General features: G+C 40.8%; 1 protein-coding gene across 5 annotated transcripts in view; it reads right to left on the minus strand.

The window, feature by feature from the left end:
- Positions 1-375: 375 nt before the first annotated feature.
- Positions 376-23,413, minus strand: part of MYB (MYB proto-oncogene, transcription factor) — a 28,330-nt gene continuing 5,292 nt past the window's right edge. For 4 of the 5 annotated variants that reach the window (XM_074819034.1, XM_074819031.1, XM_074819032.1 and 1 more), the window contains 13 exons: positions 23,180-23,251; positions 22,397-22,489; positions 21,770-21,990; positions 19,996-20,230; positions 19,109-19,189; positions 18,604-18,708; positions 17,033-17,290; positions 13,893-14,035; positions 13,377-13,491; positions 13,165-13,290; positions 12,369-12,479; positions 11,628-11,735; positions 376-1,810 (listed from right to left, as the gene is read on the minus strand). In XM_074819034.1, the coding sequence (XP_074675135.1) occupies positions 1,694-1,810; positions 11,628-11,735; positions 12,369-12,479; positions 13,165-13,290; positions 13,377-13,491; positions 13,893-14,035; positions 17,033-17,290; positions 18,604-18,708; positions 19,109-19,189; positions 19,996-20,230; positions 21,770-21,990; positions 22,397-22,489; positions 23,180-23,251 (1,785 nt within the window). In that variant the 3' untranslated portion in view covers positions 376-1,693. Of the gene's footprint in view, positions 1,811-11,627; positions 11,736-12,368; positions 12,480-13,164; positions 13,291-13,376; positions 13,492-13,892; positions 14,036-15,616; positions 15,983-17,032; positions 17,291-18,603; positions 18,709-19,108; positions 19,190-19,995; positions 20,231-21,769; positions 21,991-22,396; positions 22,490-23,179; positions 23,252-23,413 lie in introns of all 5 variants that reach the window. The other variant, XM_074819035.1, reaches the window with a different exon arrangement.

Genomic DNA, 23,413 nt, shown 5'->3' on the forward strand with positions numbered 1-23,413 from the left:
GCTCTTATTCAGTTGGTTCCGGATCTGATCATCTTAGATGAAGAAATAAATAATCCAGTATTTTGAGAGAACAGCACTTTCGCACAAAAAGTGCAGTAAGCCTCCCACTGGCTGAAGCTGACCTGGACTTTGGTGTCACTAGAGATGTGCCTCAAGTCCATAACATGCTCAGTACTTACTGTTTTGTGATGTGCTCCTTCTACTTCCTTAACAATCAGTGAGAACCAAGGATGTCGAGGCTACCTACGGTATGCAACACTCTATTCCTTACTTATGTAAGTAAGTGTGCTGGAAAAAAACCTTCTTGGCTTGATTGTTGCCTATAACAACTCTGCCAAAACACTAAAACCAAACAAGATTAGGAGACCATGCGGGTTTACGTAAAAAAGAACACACTTTATTTATCTACAAGGCAGTACATTTTCGTATAAAAAATTAAGTGCAGATGAAGCTGCACCAAATGCTATTAAGGCAGCAAAGTCAGAGGCTGTTATAAAAAAAACAAACAATAAAAAAATAAAATAAAATCAGTGTTTTGCCATATCGATAAAGATTTGGTATGGCAGTACGAAGAACCATGTATTTCTAAGAACCTGATTCAGTACACAAGACCCAAGTTAGGGAACAATTAGTAGACATGGAACAAGACAGACAACATGAACAAGACAGTGTTCTCCCAAACATATGAAGGTGCAATGCATGCTGTTACAAACCAATGAGAAACAAAACAACACATCCAGACAAAAAAAAAAATCTCCCAGGAAGAGTGTTCAAAAATATTGCTTATAAAAAAAGGGGAAAAAATATAAATGATGTAAAAAAATTAAAATAAAAAGGTCTGAAATGCTAGTGCATAGTCAATTAGCTAACATCAACATTTGTTTTCTTTCCATATAAAGCTCTACTGCTCCTTTTACACTAGCAGCATGTCTACACGCTAAGGTCTGTAGCAGCAAAACACAGTATTCATTTGGCATTTACAAAATTAAATTACTGAATAAAAATATAATTTTTCTCATAAATCTATGTTTCATACAGTAATATTTTTTAAAGCAAGCTAATTACCCCCCCCCCAAACAGAAACACACAATGTATAATGGTCTAGAACCATAACAGAAAAGAGTTTTTCAAGAGGCATGGATGTTTGAGCATTCACGATCTTGATCAGTTTTCCCCCTTTGTACAGACTAGCGTTTGTAGTAATGCTTTTCACTTCAGTATTTTACACCAATGCATTTTGTTCAGTGATTTAAAATATATCTGTTTGAGTACCTGCTCTTTTATTATTAAAGAAATAAAAAAAGAAACAAACAAAACCCCACCCCTGGCTAGCACATCACTGAAATAACAATACTGGTGTATTAGGTCTGCTTGGTCTCCCAAAGTACAAGAAAAATTATCTTTATTATAAGTCTGCACTTAAGATCATTTATTACTGATTCAAACTTAATACCTAATAATTTAGGCAAGTATCATCCAAAAAAAAAAAAAAATCCTCTTAAGTTGGGTGAAATCCAACAAGAATATATATGCTGAGTGACTAAATGCACTTTGTGCTGCTCCCAACTGTTGTACCACAACAAAGATAGGCTCTTCTCCCATTCATGAAAAGTCTTCATGCAGAGGAACAGGAATTTCCCAGCGGAGGTGAAGTGTTCTCAAAACCATAATGCTTCTCTGTCCGTCGACCCTTTCACATCACCAGAGTCCGGGTGGGGAAGGTGGCCATGTACTTGCGCGCCTGATCCGTCAGGGCCATCTGATCCTCGATCTTCCCGCAGGATGCTGACTCCCAGGCGCTGTTCAGATGCTAAATTAGAAGCAGGCAGAGAGATCTGGGGTGAACACCATGTGCTTTATTCATAGTCCCAGCTGAAGCTGGGGCTGCTCACGGTTAAGTGTTGCATGAACACGCAGTAGGATGCTGTCCCATCTCCAGAGAAATTGAAATCTCAACACAACAGGCAAAAAAATATCATCCCCCACTTCTTGGTTAGTGACCAAAGGGTTAGGCAGACCAGACAACCTGCAGAGGGGCACACCACAAGAGCCAGGATCCAAACCTCCCCCCTTCTCCTTCAGAGTCTTCTCTATGAGGCCATATCTATAGCCTTGCCTTCAATCCTTCCTTTCTGCGAAAGGGACAATTCACTTGCAGGTGGACTTCACAGTCAACAGAGCACTGACAGGCCCACAGTTATAATGTTCAGTGCTATGACCACACAAATTCCTGCTGAACCTCCATTCTAGAAATACAGCTGCTCTGCCCCTGCATTCCCGAAACGAACCAATCTTCACAGCCTGACCACAGCTAACAAAGTCCTGCTCTCAAAGTTGCTTTCACCTGTACGCAGCGATTAGCACGTGCCCATTAACAGAGCTCCTCCGGCAAAGAAGAGAGGGTGGCGGGGAGAGCGATTCTCAGCAGAAACAGCATTTTAATTATCGTGCAAGCCATTTCACTTCTTGTGGTATTTATGGAGGTTACAGGCACCATTTAGTATAATGTTAAAGTGAGATAAACATATCTGCAGAGGGCTGTTCGCACTGCATTTATTTACTCACTACACATGTGAGATGTTTCTCATTGCCTTGAGCTATAAACAGTAATGAAATTTCAAAGCTCCTGGAATTTACCAGTATACACACACATTTACACACACATTTCTTTTTCTGTTGAACTCTTTCACTTACTCAGTGTGTCTGCTTTTCCACATTAAGATATTCCCTAAACCCTGAATAAAAACTCTATTATTAGGTAGAGCTAGTTGTACAAATACCCTGCATTCCAAAAATACACACGACTGTGTTTAACAGAAAGCTGCCTGCCAGCGAGGGGATCTCAGTACTGTTGAATACTCAGGTCTACGCCCAAAATCCACCAACAAAGACAAGTCAGGAGAAAGCCTTCTCTATTTCCTCTGCTTTCAGCAAGGATCATCTTTGCAGTTCAAGATCTACATTGCTCAATGAGATAGCCAAAGCCCTCCGAACATCTAGGACACTGGGTGAAGCATAATTCGTGGACTGCAAACCATCTGCTAAGAGCAGAACTGTCCCAGTGTGCCCATGGCTCTTTATGCTGCTCCTTCTAGTCGCTGACTGTGCAAGAGGATCCTTCAATTACTCTCTGGCCTAAATGCTTAGAGAGTGCTCTTCTGACTGTAAACAGTGTTATCTGAGACATATGGATAGTAAAAGTCTGGGCAACATGAAATACAGATAATTTTCCATAACATGCCCTAATCAGGGCACTGGTACAGACACGGGGACCGAGGTTCCCTGCCTTGGAGGGCTTACAGTCTAAAAGGGACAAAACTAATGAGTAAGTACACAGGACGGCCAAGATGAGGGCAAGCATGTTAGTCCTCTGTAAACTTCTGCTGGGCTTCCCTAGATATGGCTTTCTTCTCTCTGTAAGTAAGTTCCAAATGTCTCTGTTCCTGATGCCTTTTTGCAGACTAAACTGCTGCACTTCAGTGGGAGTTCCCCATGTGAAGGAGAACCAGGTCAGGCCTCAAATCACCAAGTTTCTGCAGCTTTTTGTGGGAAAGCTGCATCTGTGAAGTGAACAAACATGCCATACACCTCTTTTCTACAGTGGTTCAACCTGGGCTGGCTTAGTACCTTGTGCTGTGGCTCTGCCTAGGGCACATGCCACAGCCAAAAAGCAGGTGTGACATACTTTCTGCATGCCGCAGACATGCATGTGACATGCCACAGCTTCTTTTATGTTTTGGTTAAACAGCTTCCAGGGTAACTTTTTCAAAGGCACCTACATCAAGTGGGAACCTACAGCCTCCTATTGATCCTCAGTGGGACTCAGGCACCTGTGAATATTTTACCCTATTGTATTAGAGGTAGTTGCATCAATGACCAAATTCATGCCTGGTACAATGCCATCGGTTTTACTTAGAAGTCAGATTTGGTCTGTACACCTCAAAAGCAGTTGGTAGTTCCAGAATATCCATCATTTCAAAGGACAAAAATACGTGTCCAACCAATACTTCCCTGTGATCCCCCAAAGCTTCAATGCACTTGTCTAGAAATGAGAGATCAGCAGCCCCTTAAATAACTGAAAACATGTAAGGAAAAGTCCATCTGTCACAGTATGTCAATTTTTAAAAAAAGAGAAGTAACTTCAGGCGAGGAGTGTCCCAATTTCATAAATTAGGCTTAATCATTAGTATCTAGACTGAGCTCTTTGTATTAACAGCCACGTGCTTAGAAAAGAAAAAAAAAAAAAAATCTGTACCCTGATATCTCCAACATCTCGGCAGGCTGCTACATGTCACTCATTCCACTGAAATCCTGGTCTTCATTTAACCTGATGTCAGTGCAACAGAAGCCACTCAGGCAGGCAGTAACCCTCTGCCCTCCCTCCAGGCTCAGCTGCCCCAGTGCCCCAGGGGGAGCACTGGGCAGCAGATGCAGCAAGCGACAGGAGGATCAGCTAGACCCCTGACTTGTGCCTGCTTGAAACAACATGCTCAAGTTTTGCCATAGAGACAGCATGGGAGAATCTGCCCAGAGAGTTTTGACCCTTGTATTACTTCCCCAGAAATACATTACACTATTTTTTTCCTCTTATGACAAATTTATAAAAAGAGACTAACTTTGCAGTCTCAGTGACAGTGGTGAGAGCTTTGGTTCAATAAAGAAAGCAAAATCTGACCCAAAGTAGTATGTTTACTACAGTAGTATACTTACTAAGACAACTTTCAATTCTATCCTAGGGAATTCAGACAACATTTAAAGAGGGTATTTTTAATAAACATTTTCTGCTTGAAGCCTTGGCTCTCAACAGCCAACACGAAACAAAGCACAATGCCTCTGCCTTGCCAGCCCTGCAGCACAGCGCTGGAGGCACGTGTGAAAGTCATCCCAACGTGAGAAGTTTTACTTCCCTCCTTGGCAGGGAGCGCTGGGTCCCACAACCCGGGCAGAGCGCCTTGCCAGCTCTGGGCACACACAGCTACGGGATCCCGTAGTAAGAAAGGAAAAGCACAACGCTTCCTTCCACGCCAGCATCGCAGCAAGTATTGACAGGGCTCTGTTACAGGACAGTGGTAGCACCCTGCAGAAAGCAGTGCTTAGCAAATATATCAAAAGAGAAGAGATCCAGGCAGAAAGCTAGAGGCATGCAGGAAAACTGCCCAGAAACCCAAGTCAGACCACTCCTTTTGCAGAATGCTTACTGCATCTCCCCCATCACATTTAAAGGTCCAACTCTGCAAATCATCGGATGAAAACACAAAAACTTTGTGACCAGAAGCCAAAAGGCCTGATCCAAAACCCACCAAAATTGATGGGCATGTTTTCATTGATTCAGTGGATTCATCCTACTCAAACTGAGCCATCTTAGAGTGAGGTGTTCATTTTGGCACCTAAATCCCTAGCCAGTGGGGAAAGAAAGGGATTTCCGCAGTACAATTCATTCCTCTTTTTTTTTTTTTTTTTTTAATTGCCTCAAAGAGTAGGAGTCTACTCTTAGTTTTGCTGTCAATTAAAAGAATTTAAGTCTTTTCATCAGCCAGTACTTCCAGCAGTTTTTTTCTCTTCCACACACATCAGTTTTCTCTCTTCAAGTTAAAACAGGGAGTGGAGGGGAGAAGAAGGTATACTGCTATGAGTTCCCATATACAGACCCATGGTACAATTCCAGCTATGTCATTTTCCCTGGCTCATATTTTTTAACCTCAGTAATCCTACCAGCACATCCTTCTCCTGGCAGCAAAACTACCTCACTTATCCTGTAATGTGCCTTTAACTGCCCTCAGGCAGATGCAAACTGTAAACAAACTGTCAAAGCTGTAACTGGGATATCCAGTTAAAGCACTTTAAATAAAAACTTGGACCATCTAGAGAAAACAGACCAGAGTAAGGAAAGAAAATACTATGAAAAAGTGCTTCTAGTCCTTCTGCACGCAGAGCCTGGACCGCCTTTTCATGTGCTGTCTGCACATCTTAAGAAAGGCCCGGCGTTACGACACCTTGCAAGTTAGGAGTGGCTGCCAAAACCAAACGCTGCTGCAGTCCTGCAGTCCCAAGCTCCCAAACTGATGGAAGTGTAGTAAAAATCTTTGGGCAAAGAACTGTGTTAGAAGATAGATTTTAAATCTCCGCTATGCTGGCAGGTATCTTCAGCAACTCCAGCAAAGTTATTTGTGTTAGATACATTCCCATTAATTTAGCCAAGTTGTGCTGGCATTTAAAACAAAAAAAAAAGACAAAACTTTAAAAATATTTAGAAGGGTCAGACTTAGAAAGTATCATATAGTGTTCCTCTGCTACAAAAAGCTGGATTTCTTGCCAGTTTCCCTTAGACTACACAGTATGGATAATTTGCAGAACACACCGCTGAAAAGAAAGCTTGTGATAGAAATGTAGTACTCCTTCCGAAACAGTAAAACAATCAATGCCCTAAACAAAGCAATTTCCCAGCAGAATATGATGCATATAATATAGAATAGTATGGCTTTTTATTCAGTAGGGATGCAGAACCAAGAGAAGCCCTTTTACTTATCAAGACCAGACAGTAAAGACTAATTCAAAACTCAGGTGACCATAAATGAATTCTACTTCATTTGCTAAGGCAGAGAACTATTTCTGCTCATGTTGCTAGTTCTCCTGTGGGGCATGGGACATCCTTCTCCTAAACTCTGGGGCTTCCCCAGTTGCTCAGAAATACAGCTTGCTAAATGTAAGAGAGTAAGACAGTCCAACTTTTCAACTTCTATTATAAGCCTGATAGCAGAGCTAGAAAGGTGGCACTTTTAAGAGTTTAACCCTGAAGCCCTTACTCACAACAAAACCCCTGTTTGACATGTATGGGCTTTCCAAGTAAGATTAATGGGGGAGATACTGAAATGGGCTAAGCACCTGCAATTTACGCTAGGATATTCAGTCCCTTTCTAGTTTTGTCCTTAAGTAATATTTTTATTCACGTATCAGAACACATTGCTGCAAAGGGCTGATAGTTAGAAAAGCTGTCACTTTTCTTCTTTCTAAGAGACCAATGCCTGCTTGGGGCGGGTATAACTCCTGTTTGCAACCTAAATTCTGCTGCCCTGGGAGGAAAACACATGATGACTGACCTGTAACTTCCAACCTCCTTTTGCTTCTCTCAGCTGTGCCAAGCACAGCTCCTGTACACATCAGCCACTGGTGGGAGAAGGATCAACACAAGGGAGGGAAACCCACAGGGCTACCTTTCCTTGCTGTGCAAAGCTTAAACCTCCCAGGACTTGAGCACAGCATGTTTTTCCCTCTCCGATGACTCAACAAAGAAGAGTATGAGACTTCGGGATCTTCTTGCCTCAAAAATACCATGAAGGAAAACCAGAGAAAGTCTGCTGCTGCAGGAGAGCATGCTGCCTCCCCTATACATTTTGTCTGACAACCAGCTGCAAATGAAATTCCACACTTCACTTTTTAAATGGAGAGAATTAAGTTTAATGACAGCTCACACTCTTGAAAAGGTTAACCAAGTAACTGTTTTAAAATCCTTTAAACTTACTCTTTAAAGAAAATGGTTACGCAAACCGCTGAAAGTCAGGAAATTCGAGCTGAAACGTGTCAGTCTGTGGTTAAAAAATGGAAAGTGACAGGAGCTAGGGGTTGAAGAACATTCTCTTTAGCTTGCAGGGCTTCCACCTTGTGTTGTTTCCTTTGTTACTTGGGGAAGAAGATACCAAAGCAGTGCAATTTTCTTGAAAGGTTCCATTTCATCGTGTCTTTTAATAGCCTGCAGAGTTAGGTGGATGGTCTATGATTTAGCCTGCTTTTCTAACTGTTAAAATGTCCACATTAGGATAGTTTGTATTATCTACTGCTACTTGTTTGATTGGCTACAGAATATAACGTGAAATAAAACATAACTTTTACACAGGAACAGCCAGAAACAGAGTTTTTATGTAACCTCTTACGAGGCACTATTCAAGCAAATACTCAGTACAGATCGTCAGCCTGCCTCAACAAGGGCTTCACATGTTATCCCAAAATCTTAACCCTTGGAAAATTTCCTAGTGAGGCCAAAATCTCCCTACAGTGAAATAAAATATTGTCTGAGTGACAAAAATACAGGATGCAAAAATACAGGTTGTAACTAACTCCACCAATACAAAGCAGAAGTATTTGAGATCCATGCAATGGAGTGTAGAGTAATTCCACCCCAAGGCAACACGTGGGTTTGGTGAGATATCTCCTATTCCTGCCAGGAAGAGAATACCCAATGCGCAACCGTGAGATTTGTCATGCAGGATATAAAAGTTGCCTGAACCTTCATACCTTACCGGAAAGATCCTACACACAGCTGCCTTTACATCCAATGTTTTAGAGAGTCTTAACTAGGAGACCAAACGAGCATGAAGCCCAAACTCTTCTTGGGTCTAAGGGGACTCCCATTGCTCTAGTGCAACACCTATGCCACCTAATTCCCAGGGCAGTGATATGCCAGAGGATGAAACATGGTGTTCCTCCTAAGTGATGGTGAACCGTATCATGCTATTTGATACGCTCATCAACTATTATTTACTAAGTTGTGTATGATCAGTTGTGTGTCCAAAATGCAGCAAAAAATATCCTTAGAGATTGCTTTGAACATTTGTTACTCTTGCTTTCTTTGGAACTTAACAGCAAACAAATAAGTAGTTAGGCAATTTGGTGAGCCTATTGATAGCCAGATCTTTTTCTTTATGTAAATGCAGCACAAATTATTAAAGCAATGAAAAATACTGTGGGCTGGTAAGCATGCTATCTCCTTCTTATGTAAATTCAAATTTAGAAGAAAATGGAATTTTAAGAACCAAGCAAATTGGGAAAAAAACAGTTTAATGCTCTCTTTCTTTCTCTTTTCCTTCTCCATGCACACATTCCAAGGTGCAGAGAGTGCTATAATTCTTACTTGGACTGAAGTCAGTGAGAATTTGCCTAAGTAAGAACAGTTGGATCAGGCCCAAAGTATTAACAGCAGCAGTGTAAACATATGCAGACACAATTAAATTTCACCCAGATGCGTTCCCTGGTCTTTCATGTCTATGTGCATGTGAGCAGTGGATTTAGTCCGGTGTTTGTGTGTGCGTCTGTGCGTGTGTACATGTATGTGGGCAATATACCAAATTCTAAACTAGAAAGCATAAAAACATGCTAAAAACTGGTCATGTACAAAATGCTACCAGTCACAACCAAGCGCAAACGCTAACATTTTCAATTGCTTTGCACCCTTTAGACGTGCTGTGTCCTCATCACAGACATCCGGCTCCACTGGGACGGGGAGGGGAAGAAGCATTAGGGCAGAGCAGAAGCAGTTTCTGGTGTGAAACAGCCAGACCACGTGCCCTTCCTGAGCTGTATGGGGCCACATTCCCCTCTGACATGAAGCCAAGCAGCCTTACCAGGCATGAAGCAGATTCTCCCTTTTAACTGTGACACTAAGTCCAAATCAGAGAGCGCAGCGATCGGCAGTCAAGACCGCATTGTTATAAAAAGTCTGTATTATTTTATTCTGAAAAAGCTATCTGTGTCACCATCACAGAAAACCCTAGCCTCATTCTTCATTTAGGATTACATTTCAGCTGAAACACTCAATGTTTCTTCATTGGCAGAGAGAATAATTTTACTTTCATACTGGTTCACCAAGAAGCTGCATACTAAATATGGTTTTAAATATGGGGGCTTTTTACAACTGTTTTTTCTTTCAGTTCAGCATGTTTTAAACACTGAGGTGAGTTAAGAAGTAATTTTTACCTCAGTTCCTATTTAAGGAAAGGTCCTCTTTATCCAAACAATGAGAATACCTGACTTTTAACATGCAAAATTAAAGGCTTTTCCTGACCAAGGACTGAAGAGTAGGATCCAGAATGGCCCACAAATTGACTCGTGTAAACTTCCTGAACAAAATCAGCATGAGTGAAGAGAGAAGGTTAAACAAGCCCTTTCATTTACAGCAGCTTGTAAAGAAATTATTTTTAGATAGCAGGAAACATAACACTGTTATGCTAAAGATCAAAAGATCCTACTTTACAAGAACCTCAGATGCTTCGTTTTTATTACAGGCAGAGTGCAGGCAACTACCACTAACAGGACAACCCACAACATACTCTGTTTAGCTACCTGAAAATGTTGCCCTAAACCTATGGAGGAGCCCGAAGTTTGGCTGGGGGACATGACCAGGTGTCACGTGCTGGCAAGGCAGCGGTACCAGCAGCCTCCTCCCACATGCCAGCTGCAGAGCTCCAGTGACCCCCTGCACAGCTGGAGCCCTGGGATCCTTTGCCGCGAAATGGTCTGAATTCAGACCCTAAATAACTGGCCCTAACCCAGGGGCAGTGGATCTTCAAACCCTCCTCTTAGCTGTCTACCACAGTGCAGCAAAGAAACATGGTTCATGAGAAAAGAGCAAATAAGCAATAGGGAGTGTGAGTCTTTTGCCCCCACGGACACCTCCATGCAGAGGGGAGACACAGTCCCTGCTTGCCAAAGCTGCTTTTCATGAAATGATTCTGCAGTGCAAAATACAAACCTACTCCATGGCAAGCTGTGCCAAACAGGGACATGTGTGAAATTTTACTATCTCACTTTATAACGTGCAGCTAGAGATGCTTAATCAAAACCAGGTTTTGTTCATTCCTTCCTACTGTAAATAACCCCTAATGTAAATCCTGTAAAGAGGGAGAAAAGAAAGGATTAGCTATGTGGACTACCTGGCTGAAAGTCAGGACCTATGGAGTTATAATTTCCTTTCTGACAGTGACTCACCCTGGGGAATGAGACACTTTCCCTCAATTTGCCCGCATGGAGTAGGGATATAAAATCACTTATTCATCTACCTCAAAAATACGGGCTGTGGTGGAAGGATAATTGATCATTATCTACACTGGGTTTCATTCTCTGAATGACTTCTGGCCACAAGAGTTGACAAAGAGGCTGCTAATGACTTTGGTGGGCTTTGGACCAGGCCCTATGTAACAGCTATATTTTAAAGTACAGCTAACATATATGTTTTCTAACACTTGGAAAAAGCAAGCCTCACATCTGGCTTACATTAAAACAGTTGCACGTTTAATTCAGTTCAGAGATCCCAAGACATACAACTGACCATAAGTGTTACACGACCCCTTCAGACCACCGTTTACAACCACATTTCTGGTGTGACCTCAGCCTGCATTCAGGGAAAGGCCATCCTGGTGCTTGGCTGGACAGGCAATACCGACTGCATCTGCGCCGGCCAGCCAGGCAGTGCCAGAGTCCCTGCTCTCGTCCCGAGGCCAGCGACAACTTCTGGCCATGACCACACCACTCAACTCCCCTGCTCTCCAAAACAGCAGAGCTGCCTACAAGTTGGCTATAGGAAAAAGCCTCTGGCCTGCATTCACTCTCAATCCTACCAACTTAACACTGGCACCAGCTGAGTTACAACATCCCACGTGCAGGGCTTTGCCCTGTTTAGCTTCCTGGCACAGCTGTAGCCTCTGCGTCCTCACACTCCACAGGTAAAGGGAGATCCTCAACCACGTTCATCTGAACATTCTGTTCTTCCATACACAAAACTTAAAATCAGTCTGTGAGAAAGCAATATATATATGTATTTTTACATACAAAGGGTATTTTAATCAAAGAATAGTTACCTGCAGAGGACTAGCTAGAGGCCTGTTCCTAGGTACTGCAAATGTTTTGTGAAAACTACCATCCTCTTCAGACACAGGCATCTTTAAAATGGAGCTGGTAAGAAGATTCTGAACAGGAAAAGGAAAAAAAAATGGTTTTCAGTAACGCAAGAGAACCTGAATTTGAACATATTAAAAGCAAACTCAGCCTGACTGCAGAGGGTGAAACACTGGGCATGGTCACAGACAGAGCGCTCAGCCTGGGAGCACACCTCAGCCTGGGGTCCCTGGGACTTGGCTTTGCAGGAGCATTGTCATGTGCAAAGGTTTTTCATCCAGTGAAACTCCCAAGTGCAAGAATAACAGTAACATTGAAGAGTTGCGGCAAAGCAAAGGGAACCATGCTCATGCAAGGTCTGCTTTGCACAAACCAAAACAGACTCTCTCTTTCTTTTATCAGTTTTAACTCTGTGTCCTAGTCATTTCCATACACAGGTGCAGGCGTCCTCAAGTGCAGGCTCATTACAAAGACTGTGGGCTGCACAATGACTGCAACTTCTGCTAGCTTCTATAGGCATTACAGTGATCTAGTTAAGAGCAGGATTTTGCTTCTTATGCTTAATACAGGAAAATAATATGGAAATAATGAAAAATGACTACTTGTGAGGAAGGTCAGACAAAATATTTTCTCTCTTGCATTTAAGAACTGAACAGGGATGTAAAACAGAAAAATCATTTGGTGGTGTGAAAACTTGCACTTACTGGCACATCTTCCATAGTAGATGCATGTGTAAAGAGCTGAGTGTTCAGGTTTTCTCCTTCCCAGTGACTCGAGCAAAAAAAATTTCCAGCTTTATCTGTTGGAGACTCCACCTGAAAGCAGGAAAAGCACCATGATAAAAACCAGTACCTAACTGACCAGAAGGAATTTATCTGTCACTTGCTTAATAAACTGAATAAATATTCTTCATAGCTGTGCATAATGCATGTTTACAGTACCGTTTTTTATGGCACCCTTGCTCTTTGCAGAAGAAAAAACTTCAAGGTTCTCTAAAAAATCCCCACCTAATAAAACTTTGAATACTTGCACTCAGTGCTCTGTCAGTATTCAGGAGTTTAATCCCCTAGAAAGGATTGAGAATATATGTATTTTTAGAACTTTAGTGACAAAGTAATATAATGCAATGTCCTCAAATGTTCAGGTTTCTAAGTCACTCCATGGAGCTTGGTCCCTGTGGGGTTCTTCTATAGTTTTCACCAATATTAGAAAGATTCAATCCAAATTCCTATTTAATTTCTTTTTTTCTTTTTAAGTTTCAAACGAAAACTGCATTAGAACGGCCCAAGCAAACCCCTGCTGAAAACAGCAGAAAGACTTCTATGGAAATCAATGGGAGATGAATTAGGCATGCCTAGTATACTATATAGAACTGACACTAAGATCTTGGGGCTCACATGAAAGAAAAACAGACACAGCTATTTAACAGAAAAGGTATTCGTATAAGTTTCTCAGCGAAGAGTGCTGAATTAAATTGCCTCAGGTAAGTTTGAGATTTACCTCTTGTTTGATTTTCTTCAGCAAAGGGGGTCCACTTTCATGTAGCCCAGCCACTATTGCAGATTCCTCCGACTCCTGCTTGATAACGTCCTGCAGATCTTCTACAAGATGAGTCGGAGTTTGAGGCTGAAAGGAAGAAACGTTATATCCAAGTCCCAGAACATCCCTCTGCACTAATATCAAAGCAACTTTTATCATTGTTTCCTTCTTACCAGCATCTTCAAAGGACCATATTTGATTTCCTGAGCTGCAAGTGCGTTTTTGAATGGAGTGGGTGTTCTTGGAGAGCTCTCTAATATCGACCTCTTGATTGCTGGAGTTCTGAAACTTTAAAAAGAAGGAGAAAAACTTTAAAGGAACAAGCCTGGAAGTATTACCTCTTTTACAGAAATACGTGCATACAGGCAATGGCTGCTGTAAGACTCGGACAAGTATTTTCCTGGAATCCTATGATCCATTTTGTTTTTCTGGCAGAACACCTATTTAACTGTGATAAGGTGGAATGGCTTTATTTAAAAAACTGGTGAGTCTACATGCATGATTGTTCTGTATCAATAACTTACCTCCACAGTTAAAAAGTGGAAGTTTTACTCCAAACTAAGAAAAATCTGAATGTGTTAGCAAACAACTCCACAGGAAGCATACCGTGACCCAGCACTTCGGTTGTGTGCAGACCTGAAAAAATGAACCCTCGTGAATCCGACAAGACAACGTGATAACAGACTTACACGTGATTTTCCTTCTGAGCTTTGGAAGTCTGGTCCCTGTGGAACGGCGTGGTAATGGCCATCTTATGGCCACACACCGGCGTGGAAGTTAGTGCAGGGTTGTCCAGGTTCAGGTTTTCGTGACTGGATGAGGTGTTTAAGAACTGCAGGTAGGGAAAGGAAAAATGAACAGGAACATCCAGATTACAACATTGACTTCTTAAACTGATGTTATTGAACAAAAGAAAAAGAAATTACTTCCTTCTGATTGACGTGTGTGTTTCTCCTGACCCTACGATGTGGGTAGGTGTGTATGGGGTACCTGACTACATGGCAAAACAATACTCAACAGTTTGGCTGGAGCACCCAGGAAGTCAAAATGAGCATTTCTAGAGAGGGAAGTTATAAAGAAAATTACAGTCCATTCCAATAAGAAACACTTTCCACCACTTTAAGAGCCACATCTTAAGAGCCTGATTTGGATTTTCTGCAAATCAATTTTAATTAATATTAAGAGCAGGGTTCCCAAGAACAAACTGGGTGAAAATGAGTAAGGGATGTTTCAGGAATAAACCCATGGGAAATGGAGCTAAATTCCACAAAGATTTATATAGGGAATCTAGGTGCTTTTAAGGCAGTAAATAAAGTGTTTATGACAGGAAAATAAATTTCCTATCATCTCTCTCAAAACAAAGTGCTCTGTTTTCACAGCATAAAATGAAAACTGCCACCTGTGATGGGTGCATGGAGTGTTTTGGAATGGAAATAGCTGACCAAAAAGGGGACAACAGTACTAGTTTGGAAAAAATTGCTTTTGCATTAATTCTACCTAGTAACCTAAAATATTGTTTCCATTTCTAGTGTCTACAAATCTGTGAGCGTAGTGGTATCCTTTATTCTGACAACGATTCATCATATTACCTTCTAGACTCAACTTGCATCAGATTAAAATACACTTTATAAAAATATGGATTTCACTGGATAAATGATACATTAAAATACCAAATAGGCAATGTGAGATACTGTGGGAGATCATTACATGCAATCTTTGACTATCCTTCATGAAACAGTATTTCTTTGACTTCAAAGACTTAAGCCAAACCAAGGCAAAATGAACACAAACAAGACAAACAAACAAACCAAAACACTTTTAAATAGTGCTACAGCTGTGAAACAAAGCAACCATCGACAGGAATTTGGAAGTGCACACCAGGCCATTTTAACAGGTCATTTTCCTCCTCATTCCTATTCCCCTCCACCCCACATGGCCTGGGCTGAGGATGGCGAGCCGCAATTTGAATTTTCTGGTTGTTGTCAGTTTGTCTCACAACCTGAATGCTATTTAAATGCAGTTTGGGGTTTTCTAGGTCAATGAATCATACTGTAAGTGGACAGAGATGGAAAGTATTACAAATGATCAGAGATGTTAAACTTTAGTAGTTGAAGGAGTTAACAGCAAAAGCAAAGTAAGCAATCATATTCCCCTACAAAAATGATCCAAATAAAAAGAAAAAAATCAAACCCAAGCCCCACAGATGAATTTAAAATAAGAGAATCAACAGTTAGCTTGCTGATGATCTAAACTCAGTGGTGAAGACTAAGAGCAGTGAGAAGATTCAAACACGGAGTGAAATCAACAAGCGCAACGGTAATTAGTCATTTGTTCCAAAGGATTAGTTTCTAAATTGTTAAGGCTGGGGTGACTTTTGAGAATTAGTAACATCTGTGCAGAAGTCTTGATCTACCTGTGAGGGAGAGAAGGGCAGGCTTTTGACAGGGGAGCGCTTAGGAGGAGTTGAGCTGCTGACGTCAGCTACGACCAAGGTGCTACCGTGGCCACTGGCTAAGGGGCTGGAGTGCCCTCTCCTTTTGCGAAGAAGGACCCATGGAGCTGCACTGCCCTGTGAGGCAGATAAGGACTTTGGTGAGCCAGGAGAGCCCTGACTCGACATGATTTTGCTCAAGATTGTGATGGGGTGTCCTTGAGGTCTACAAGCACTGGCCCCTCTTTGCTGAAGCTGCACGACTTTGCCTGAGGGAGCTTTGCTAGCCGAAGTGTCTGTGTCTTCAAAGAATTCAAAACTGCTGAGATCACCCCATGATGAAGGATCCTGAAACAACGTGGGAGGCACGGAGCTATAAGACAGTGTATAGTGCCACCTCATGAAAATACAGCGCTAGGATATGCCTGTAACCAACAACAACAAAGTCTTTCCCAGTTCAACTCAGCTTGACCCTGTTTATTTGAGTAGTAACACTGTGAACGCTTATTTGTGTTTTCGATACACACCTCGATCACATCAAACTGTCTAACATGCTAGTAGAGTTGCTGGCAACTGTGTCCCTAAAGAAACAGTAAGTCAAATGATGTCTTTACTACCTACTTGCACAGGGTTTTCTGCGTGGTATGAAGGCAGTGCCTTTCGCTACCAAAAAATGTGTGTCTTGGGCTCTAAACCAAGACTGGTCTCCTCTTAACCTGCATGCCTGTTCTGGACATGCTGAATGGGACGTGACACTGCATGAAGCAGACACCTCTGCTGCTGAAGGATGGTATCACCAACAAATGTATTTCAACGTGCCACTTCTGTTACATGCAGTAGCCCAGAGACCATAATGAGAAAAGGCCCACGTCAATGTCAGTCAGCTACTTGGCATTTAAAATGCATGTTTCCAGTTCTTCACATATGTCGGGACAAGCTCTTTAAACTTTGAAAAGCAGCTATTGAAGCTACAACAAAAACTTTAAGAAAATGATGCAGATACACGAGCAGTCACATATAAACCTACGGCATGTGTCACTTCAAATATAAATAAGTATCATTTCACTGTTTAAAATCTTTCATGGTGTTTCTGATTTTATTTTAAGAGACTTAATATCGAGAGATAGTTTCAGGCTCCTATTGTGCAGTTTGCTAAAAATCACACTCCCATACCAAGATGTAGCAGGAAAGGGAGACACCCACGAAAAGCATACGCATCCACACTCGAGGGCTTCATTTATGAGCAGCCGCGTTTTGCTATGTCAGAAGCTAAGCTTCAGATCTTGTAGCAATTAGAAGTTACTCGGAAAAAAAAAGAAACACATTTAGAACTGTCTCAGTTCCTCTCCCCTTACTCCTTGACCACACAAATCCACCTGAGGTGGCAAGTCTACTTACGGAGTCTATTAACTGGAGTGTTTCTGCAAATTCTAAGAGATTCTTAACATTATCCAGGATGTTGCTCTGGTGAACAATCATGCACCGTGCAGGGGATGCACTTTCCTCAGGTAAGCAACCATGATCCACCGGTGGAGATGGAGTACAGTGGTGATGTTCCCCCAAACAGGAAACAGGTGCGTTGTCACCACTGGTCCTGGTACTGTCAGCAATCGTGGTGCTGTGCCAGCCAGGGTAGTTTGATGTGTGGTTCTGTGTCTAAAGGAAGAAGGAAAAAAAAAAGAAACAGGGGGAGAAAAAAGGCAGAAGGAACTTAGCAATGAAATTGCACAAGGTGTCAGATGCCACTGGAGGAAAGATAAAAGTAGTTGCATCATCATCTAAAAGCTTATGCCTATGAAACAATTGTCAAGATGTTTCCTTTCATCAGTGCAAGATCTTGTTTTAAGTAATATCGGCATTGTATTTGTTATCCCAAAGTTACCTCATAATTTACTTCCAAGATTATGAGCATATATTATTGCTAACACATAATCAATTCATACTGTGTTACTCCAAAAGTTCAAGAAGTGTCTGCAAGTCATTTTCTGTGAGAAGCAAGAAACGGCAGGATTTCCCTACTGAGCGCTCAGCACTGTAGAAGGCTAAAGGGTTTAAGAGTTAGAGTTGCTTTTGTTTGCTTATCTCCTTTTCTTCTTCTATCCCTGTCTAATGTTACAGCTTACACCAATGCAATGAAGAGGCTGTCAAATCAACGTGGTTAGGAAAGCAGAAGAACAAATTAACAGAAGTTTCTTTCCAGTGTGATCATGCAACAGAAGAAATTGCAAAACATTAACTAAAGTTAAAAAGTGGCCAAACTAACGTATCATGCATGCAGTTGTTTTACTATTAATTTTACATATTACCCAAAAAAAGAATCTGCTGGCTATCACCTATCTTCAAAAACGTTTTGGGGATTCTTGGCTTTGGTGATGGTGTTAAGTAATTATGTAAGGGTTTTCACACATTAACATCCAATGGCATATACAACAAAGTGTGAGAATTCAGTAATAGCCAGCATTTGCTCCACACATGCAGTTATGAAGAATCTACCATTATTCGGAGAAGTAAAACAAACTGTCAAACATGCACCAAGTCTGAAGCTTACAAAGTGTATAAAACACAGCTGAAGAAAAGAATACAACAGAGAAGAAAAATCTAATGTACAGGCACTACATTTTCATCACATGAACCATTGCACACGTTCAGAAATGGAGATCCCATTGATTTAAGATCTCTGGGATTTTTCATTTTCATACAATCATCATGTTTCCAATATTACATCATGTTACAGAGCCCAGCCCTGCTCCCACTTTGCGAAGTAAAATACCTGCAAATTGTTTGCTTTTTTTTCAGTAAAAGATATTACGAAGCAAATACAGATTATATATGTGCTATGTTTCATCCTTTTAAAACGGAAATATAGAGCCTTGATTAGTATCGAAGGCAGAGGGGGAGTAAAAGTTAAAAAGACAAGCACTGGGGTAATGCTGCTATCCCTCCATCCAAGCACACAGTGACAATCTTACTGGTAATGCCTGCTGCCCTTTCAGTTCATTCTCAGTCGACATTAGTAGCAACTCTAATTCCTTTATTCGTTTTTCTTTCTCAGGGTCTTCATCATTATAGTGTCTCTGAAATTAAGAGTTAAGGGAAAAGAAAAGATAAAGGTCTGATAGGATGTAGCAACTAAAATGCTTATGGCTTGCCGTCCTGTGGTTATAATAGCCAAATTAGACTCAAAGATGAAACAAAAGTCAATTGTGTTTTCCACTACCAAAGTCCCTGCTGAATTTCAGTATAGACATTTGAAATGGAGAAAGTGAAAGCTATCACACCAGATGCCAACTACTGTGTTTTAAATCCACTTCAGAAGCAGCAATTACCAGTCATGTTAGAACTCCCCCACCTTCCCCATTTTCTCTCTTCACCACACTTACTACATTAAAATGTTTCCTTAAGGTACAATGTCTACATTTTGACTTATCAAATGTTTAGCAAATTGACTCTTGAAATGAAGTTCAAGTTATCTACCTGAATAGCTGCAGCAGCTGGCTGAGGAACATTGACAATATTTACATGCAGTGCTACTGGATATGGGATCTGACCAGGGACCTAGGCCAAAAAGCAAAAGACACTAGAAGTTATTATTTCTATCATACTGTCTGCCTGCACTGTGAATTTGTGTTAAACATACTTTGGTTTTAGGTACTTAATATTTATAATCAATGGAGATTAAATAGCAAAAAAACCAACAATGTGTACAAGAAAAGTAAACAGTTCTTTAGGAATACGACAGTGATAATTACTGACGAAGAAAGAAAATTCATACATGAAATATCTACCCTTCCTGAATGAGAAAAAATGAATAATTTATAGATGCATTTGTAAGATTTTTCTAAATTGAAGTGAAAATGCAAAAGATGCAATTTATTATCATCTAAAACTCTACTATGTAACTGTCTGAAGCAGCAGCCTGTTTCGTTATTAATCACTAATAGAAAAGAAGTCAGATTAAAAACAATACTTGTTTACTTGATTCTGACAGGCAACCCACAAACAGAATATTACTGAAGGGAACATGGGAGATTTTGTCACAGAACACAGAATTAACCAGATTTAACTGATTTTCAAGAAATGTAATATTCACCACTCTAAGAAACAGTACTAAAACAGCTCACTGCTTACAAGACATTAAAAATGTTGAACCCAATTCTACCACCTGAATGCTGGCAAATGATTTGAAACGTACATATTTTCATCACTGAAGTCAAAGAAGTCCTGCTTGACATCAAACACATACAAGCCCACCAAGAGCCGGAGAAAACCATTCATGCTTCCTGAAATCAGGTATGGCTAAATTGCACCCACCTATTCAACAAACCAAAACGAAAAAAACCCCCACATTTTCAGGCACTTACGTTTTGTGGCTCAGAGATGTGGTAGTAGGGGTAGTCACTGCTCAGCGGGGGCTGGCTGGCTACTGGCAGCTGTGCAGAAGGTGGGTTGTGAGCAAAGGCCATCAAGTGGTTGCTCTTCTGAAAGCCAGTGGCTGCTGAGGAGTGACAGGCTTTGGAGGACTCCTGCAGGTAGCCCTCCTGCTCAACCTTTCGACGCATGGTAGAATTCCAGTGGTTCTTAATAGCGTTATCAGTTCTGCAACAGAAATACATATGTTTGAGGAGGTTTAAAAATAAGCATTTCCAATTCAGACAGATTAAGACAGGAAACTGCTGCTGGCATTTCTGTTTAAACCTTGACGTTCCTCCTGCCCCCATCTCTACAATGCTACCCTCAATTTCTTAGGAAAGATGCTCAGTATAAAAGGTAGGTGAAAAGACAAATGAGTCACGGTTGTTTATGTACTTTTAAAAGGAATCACTTAGCCTTAGGTCCTCAAACCGTAAGAATTTCTTACGGTATAATAACTTCAGCTTCACTCCATTCCCATGAGGTGAGGTGACAGCAAAGGCTACCTTTGAGTAGCTATTACCCCTTTGAGGCTACCCTAAAGGACTGCCAACATCATCTTCCTAAGTCTTAATATTACAGTGGAGTTTTATTGTATCTATCTCATTGATGGAAAGAAAGACTGTGGAGTACAGCTGCAAAAAGACTAACTTCCAAGCAACTTTCCAACTGGCCACCTAGACAATGACAACATCATACTATACACACAAATTCAGTAAACAAAGCTGTTGGGATTTTTCTTAGATGCAGAAAAACTGAGATCCAAATTCTCACATATGTGAGTCAGAAAAAACAAACTTATTCAAGTCTATGAGATTTTAAGAGTACACTTAGAAACAGCTCCTCTATTTGAAAAACATCACCACCATATGGTATCATTGAAAGCAGTATCTGTGATGCATGGAAGCTACAAAAAAGCTTTCCAAGGGGTAATTCCTTTTTTGTTTTCTTCTAGAAGGTGAAAGCAGCCTAGGGAATGCCCGCTTAAAAGGCTATCATAATCTTAGGCATTATGTTTAGATCTTGAAGATGTTTCACCAAATAGCAGGAATAAAAATGGGAAGGGAAACCTCTCCCTTGCTTACCTTATTTGCTTGACTACACTTTATGTTGAGTCACTTTTAGTACAGAGCAAATAAGACACTGAATCTATGAAATTATATGCAAGCTGTGCATAAGTTTTCAATGACACAAGCATTTCCAGGACCAGAGTTTGAGGAAGTCAGTTTCTCCTGTTTTATACACAGATTTTTAACAGGTCAAAATTGTCTGGATGATTCAGGAGCAATTACAAATGTTGAAGCAGCTTTCTCTTAAATCATTTTGAATAAACAGACTGCATTTGATGTTGAAGGTATACCCTTAGCTGAATTTAAATTATGTCCCACTTGCAGGGCATGATCACTCCCTGTGAAATCAATTTAAATTATGACAGTTATTGCAAGCACAAGTAATATTGCACAGACATTTAGGACACTCTTACTGGGGTTTTTTACCTATGGCAAACATTAAAAGCATGTAAAAATAGCGTACTGTTTCATGGACTGACCAAATAGCACAGTTCCCCACTGAGAAAAAAAGCACATCAATGTCACTGGCTTTCCAGGTTTTGATTCCAAAACTTTTTGATTTATAAAGTGCAACCTGAGGCAACTGAAATGGACTGCTCAGACCTGCAGCTTTTTCCTTTTTTCCTATTTAAGAGCTAAAGGTATATGTCATTACCGTCCAGGCAGCAACTTTGCAATTTCTGCCCATCTGTTTCCCAGCCTCTTGTGTGCCTGGTAAATAATTCTATCTTCCTCTTCTGTCCAGGAGGTTTTCTTCACTTCTGGATTCAAGTGGTTGTGCCACCTCTCCCTGCACTGTTTTCCAATCCTTCCCTTCAAATGCTTAGCAATGACAGACCAGCGCTTTGGACCGTATTTCTGCACGAGTTCTATTACCTTCAAAGAAGGACATAAAAACTGCCTGTATTTAACAATGCATAATGAAGCAGTGAAATTTGTCTGTGGTGGAGCAATATTTTCAACATTTCTCAAAACTGCCACAGTAAAACACACAATTAAGGTTCCCCACTTCCCATTTATACTTTTACCCAAAAGGAAAAATCTGGTAATAGTTAAGGCACTTCTAGACTGCAATTCTACATTACAGTGCTGCAAAGCAACATTAATTAATTTGTGTAGGAAACTTAGAAAGCACTACACAAATACTAAGCATTGACACCAATAGGCTCAGTCCACATCTGGCCATATTAGTGTTGAGACCACCAAAGTCTCTCAGAGTTTTGCCCCAACACATGAAATCCTCTAGTAAGGCATTAATCAGATGGAAAGGAAAACTGATTACCCTTTGATCCTCCTCTTTAGTCCACGGACCTTTAATAAGTTCTGGATTTAGTACCTTCTGCCATCGGTGCTGGCACTGAACATCTGTCCGGTTCTAATGAAATGTAAAATATGCAAAGCAGATCATTCTTTAGACAAGATGAATGTAGAGCAATAACGCTCTCGTCTAGGTACACTTGTTCCCGACGTATTTCACTGCCAACTACAACTGCTAAACAACATGAAATGATACAATAGGTCTGAGAAGCAGGTGCTCAACTATCAGTTTGCTCACTGAACTAGGTAAGATTTCCATCACTTCTGCAGTGAGGACTGTATCACCAAAACTACACAAACTGAATCTTCACCATCTGCACAATAGCTGTCATGCTTTCACATGCAGTATTTCTACAACAGCCGAAGTGTTCACAAATTATCTCCTAAACCATTGTTTATTTTATAATTTTTTATAATTTTTTTATTTTTTATAATTTATCAAAGCTATTTTTCCTCTGTGCTGAGATACTCTGTTTCAGTATCACATTGACCGTCTACTGCGCAACACCCCGCCACCCCCCATTTTTGCTTGTTTGATTTTTTCCAACCCTTTCTGAGAAGTGTAAGGAAAATTAAAGGTAAGGCTTTCCACAATATTCTAACGAAATTTCTGAGGTCTCCATCTGTGGAGTTTTTATATCTCCTGCAAAAATGTAACTATAAAGCAACCACTCCCCTTTCCCTTACTTGGAAACCTCTGATAAAGAGCTGTCACTAGAACTAGAAACAGAAACCAATATCCACTTACAGGAAGGAAATTGGCAATGACTTTCCAGTCTTCTGTGCCATTCTGCTCCACAAGCTTCTTCAGTTTCTCATCCTGAATCATTAAAAAAAATCAGACATAATTAATATTGCAATCTCTTATAATGCAAATGAAATAAGTTTTTTTTAAAAATCGTGTCCTTCTAGCTTTTTATGCATATATTTCTGCTTCCTGAGTGTAAGGGGAGATGGTCTGTACTCTTCTCGTACCTTTAAT

This window comes from Strix aluco, chromosome 3, assembly GCF_031877795.1.
Source record: "Strix aluco isolate bStrAlu1 chromosome 3, bStrAlu1.hap1, whole genome shotgun sequence".
Classification (NCBI taxonomy): domain Eukaryota; kingdom Metazoa; phylum Chordata; class Aves; order Strigiformes; family Strigidae; genus Strix; species Strix aluco.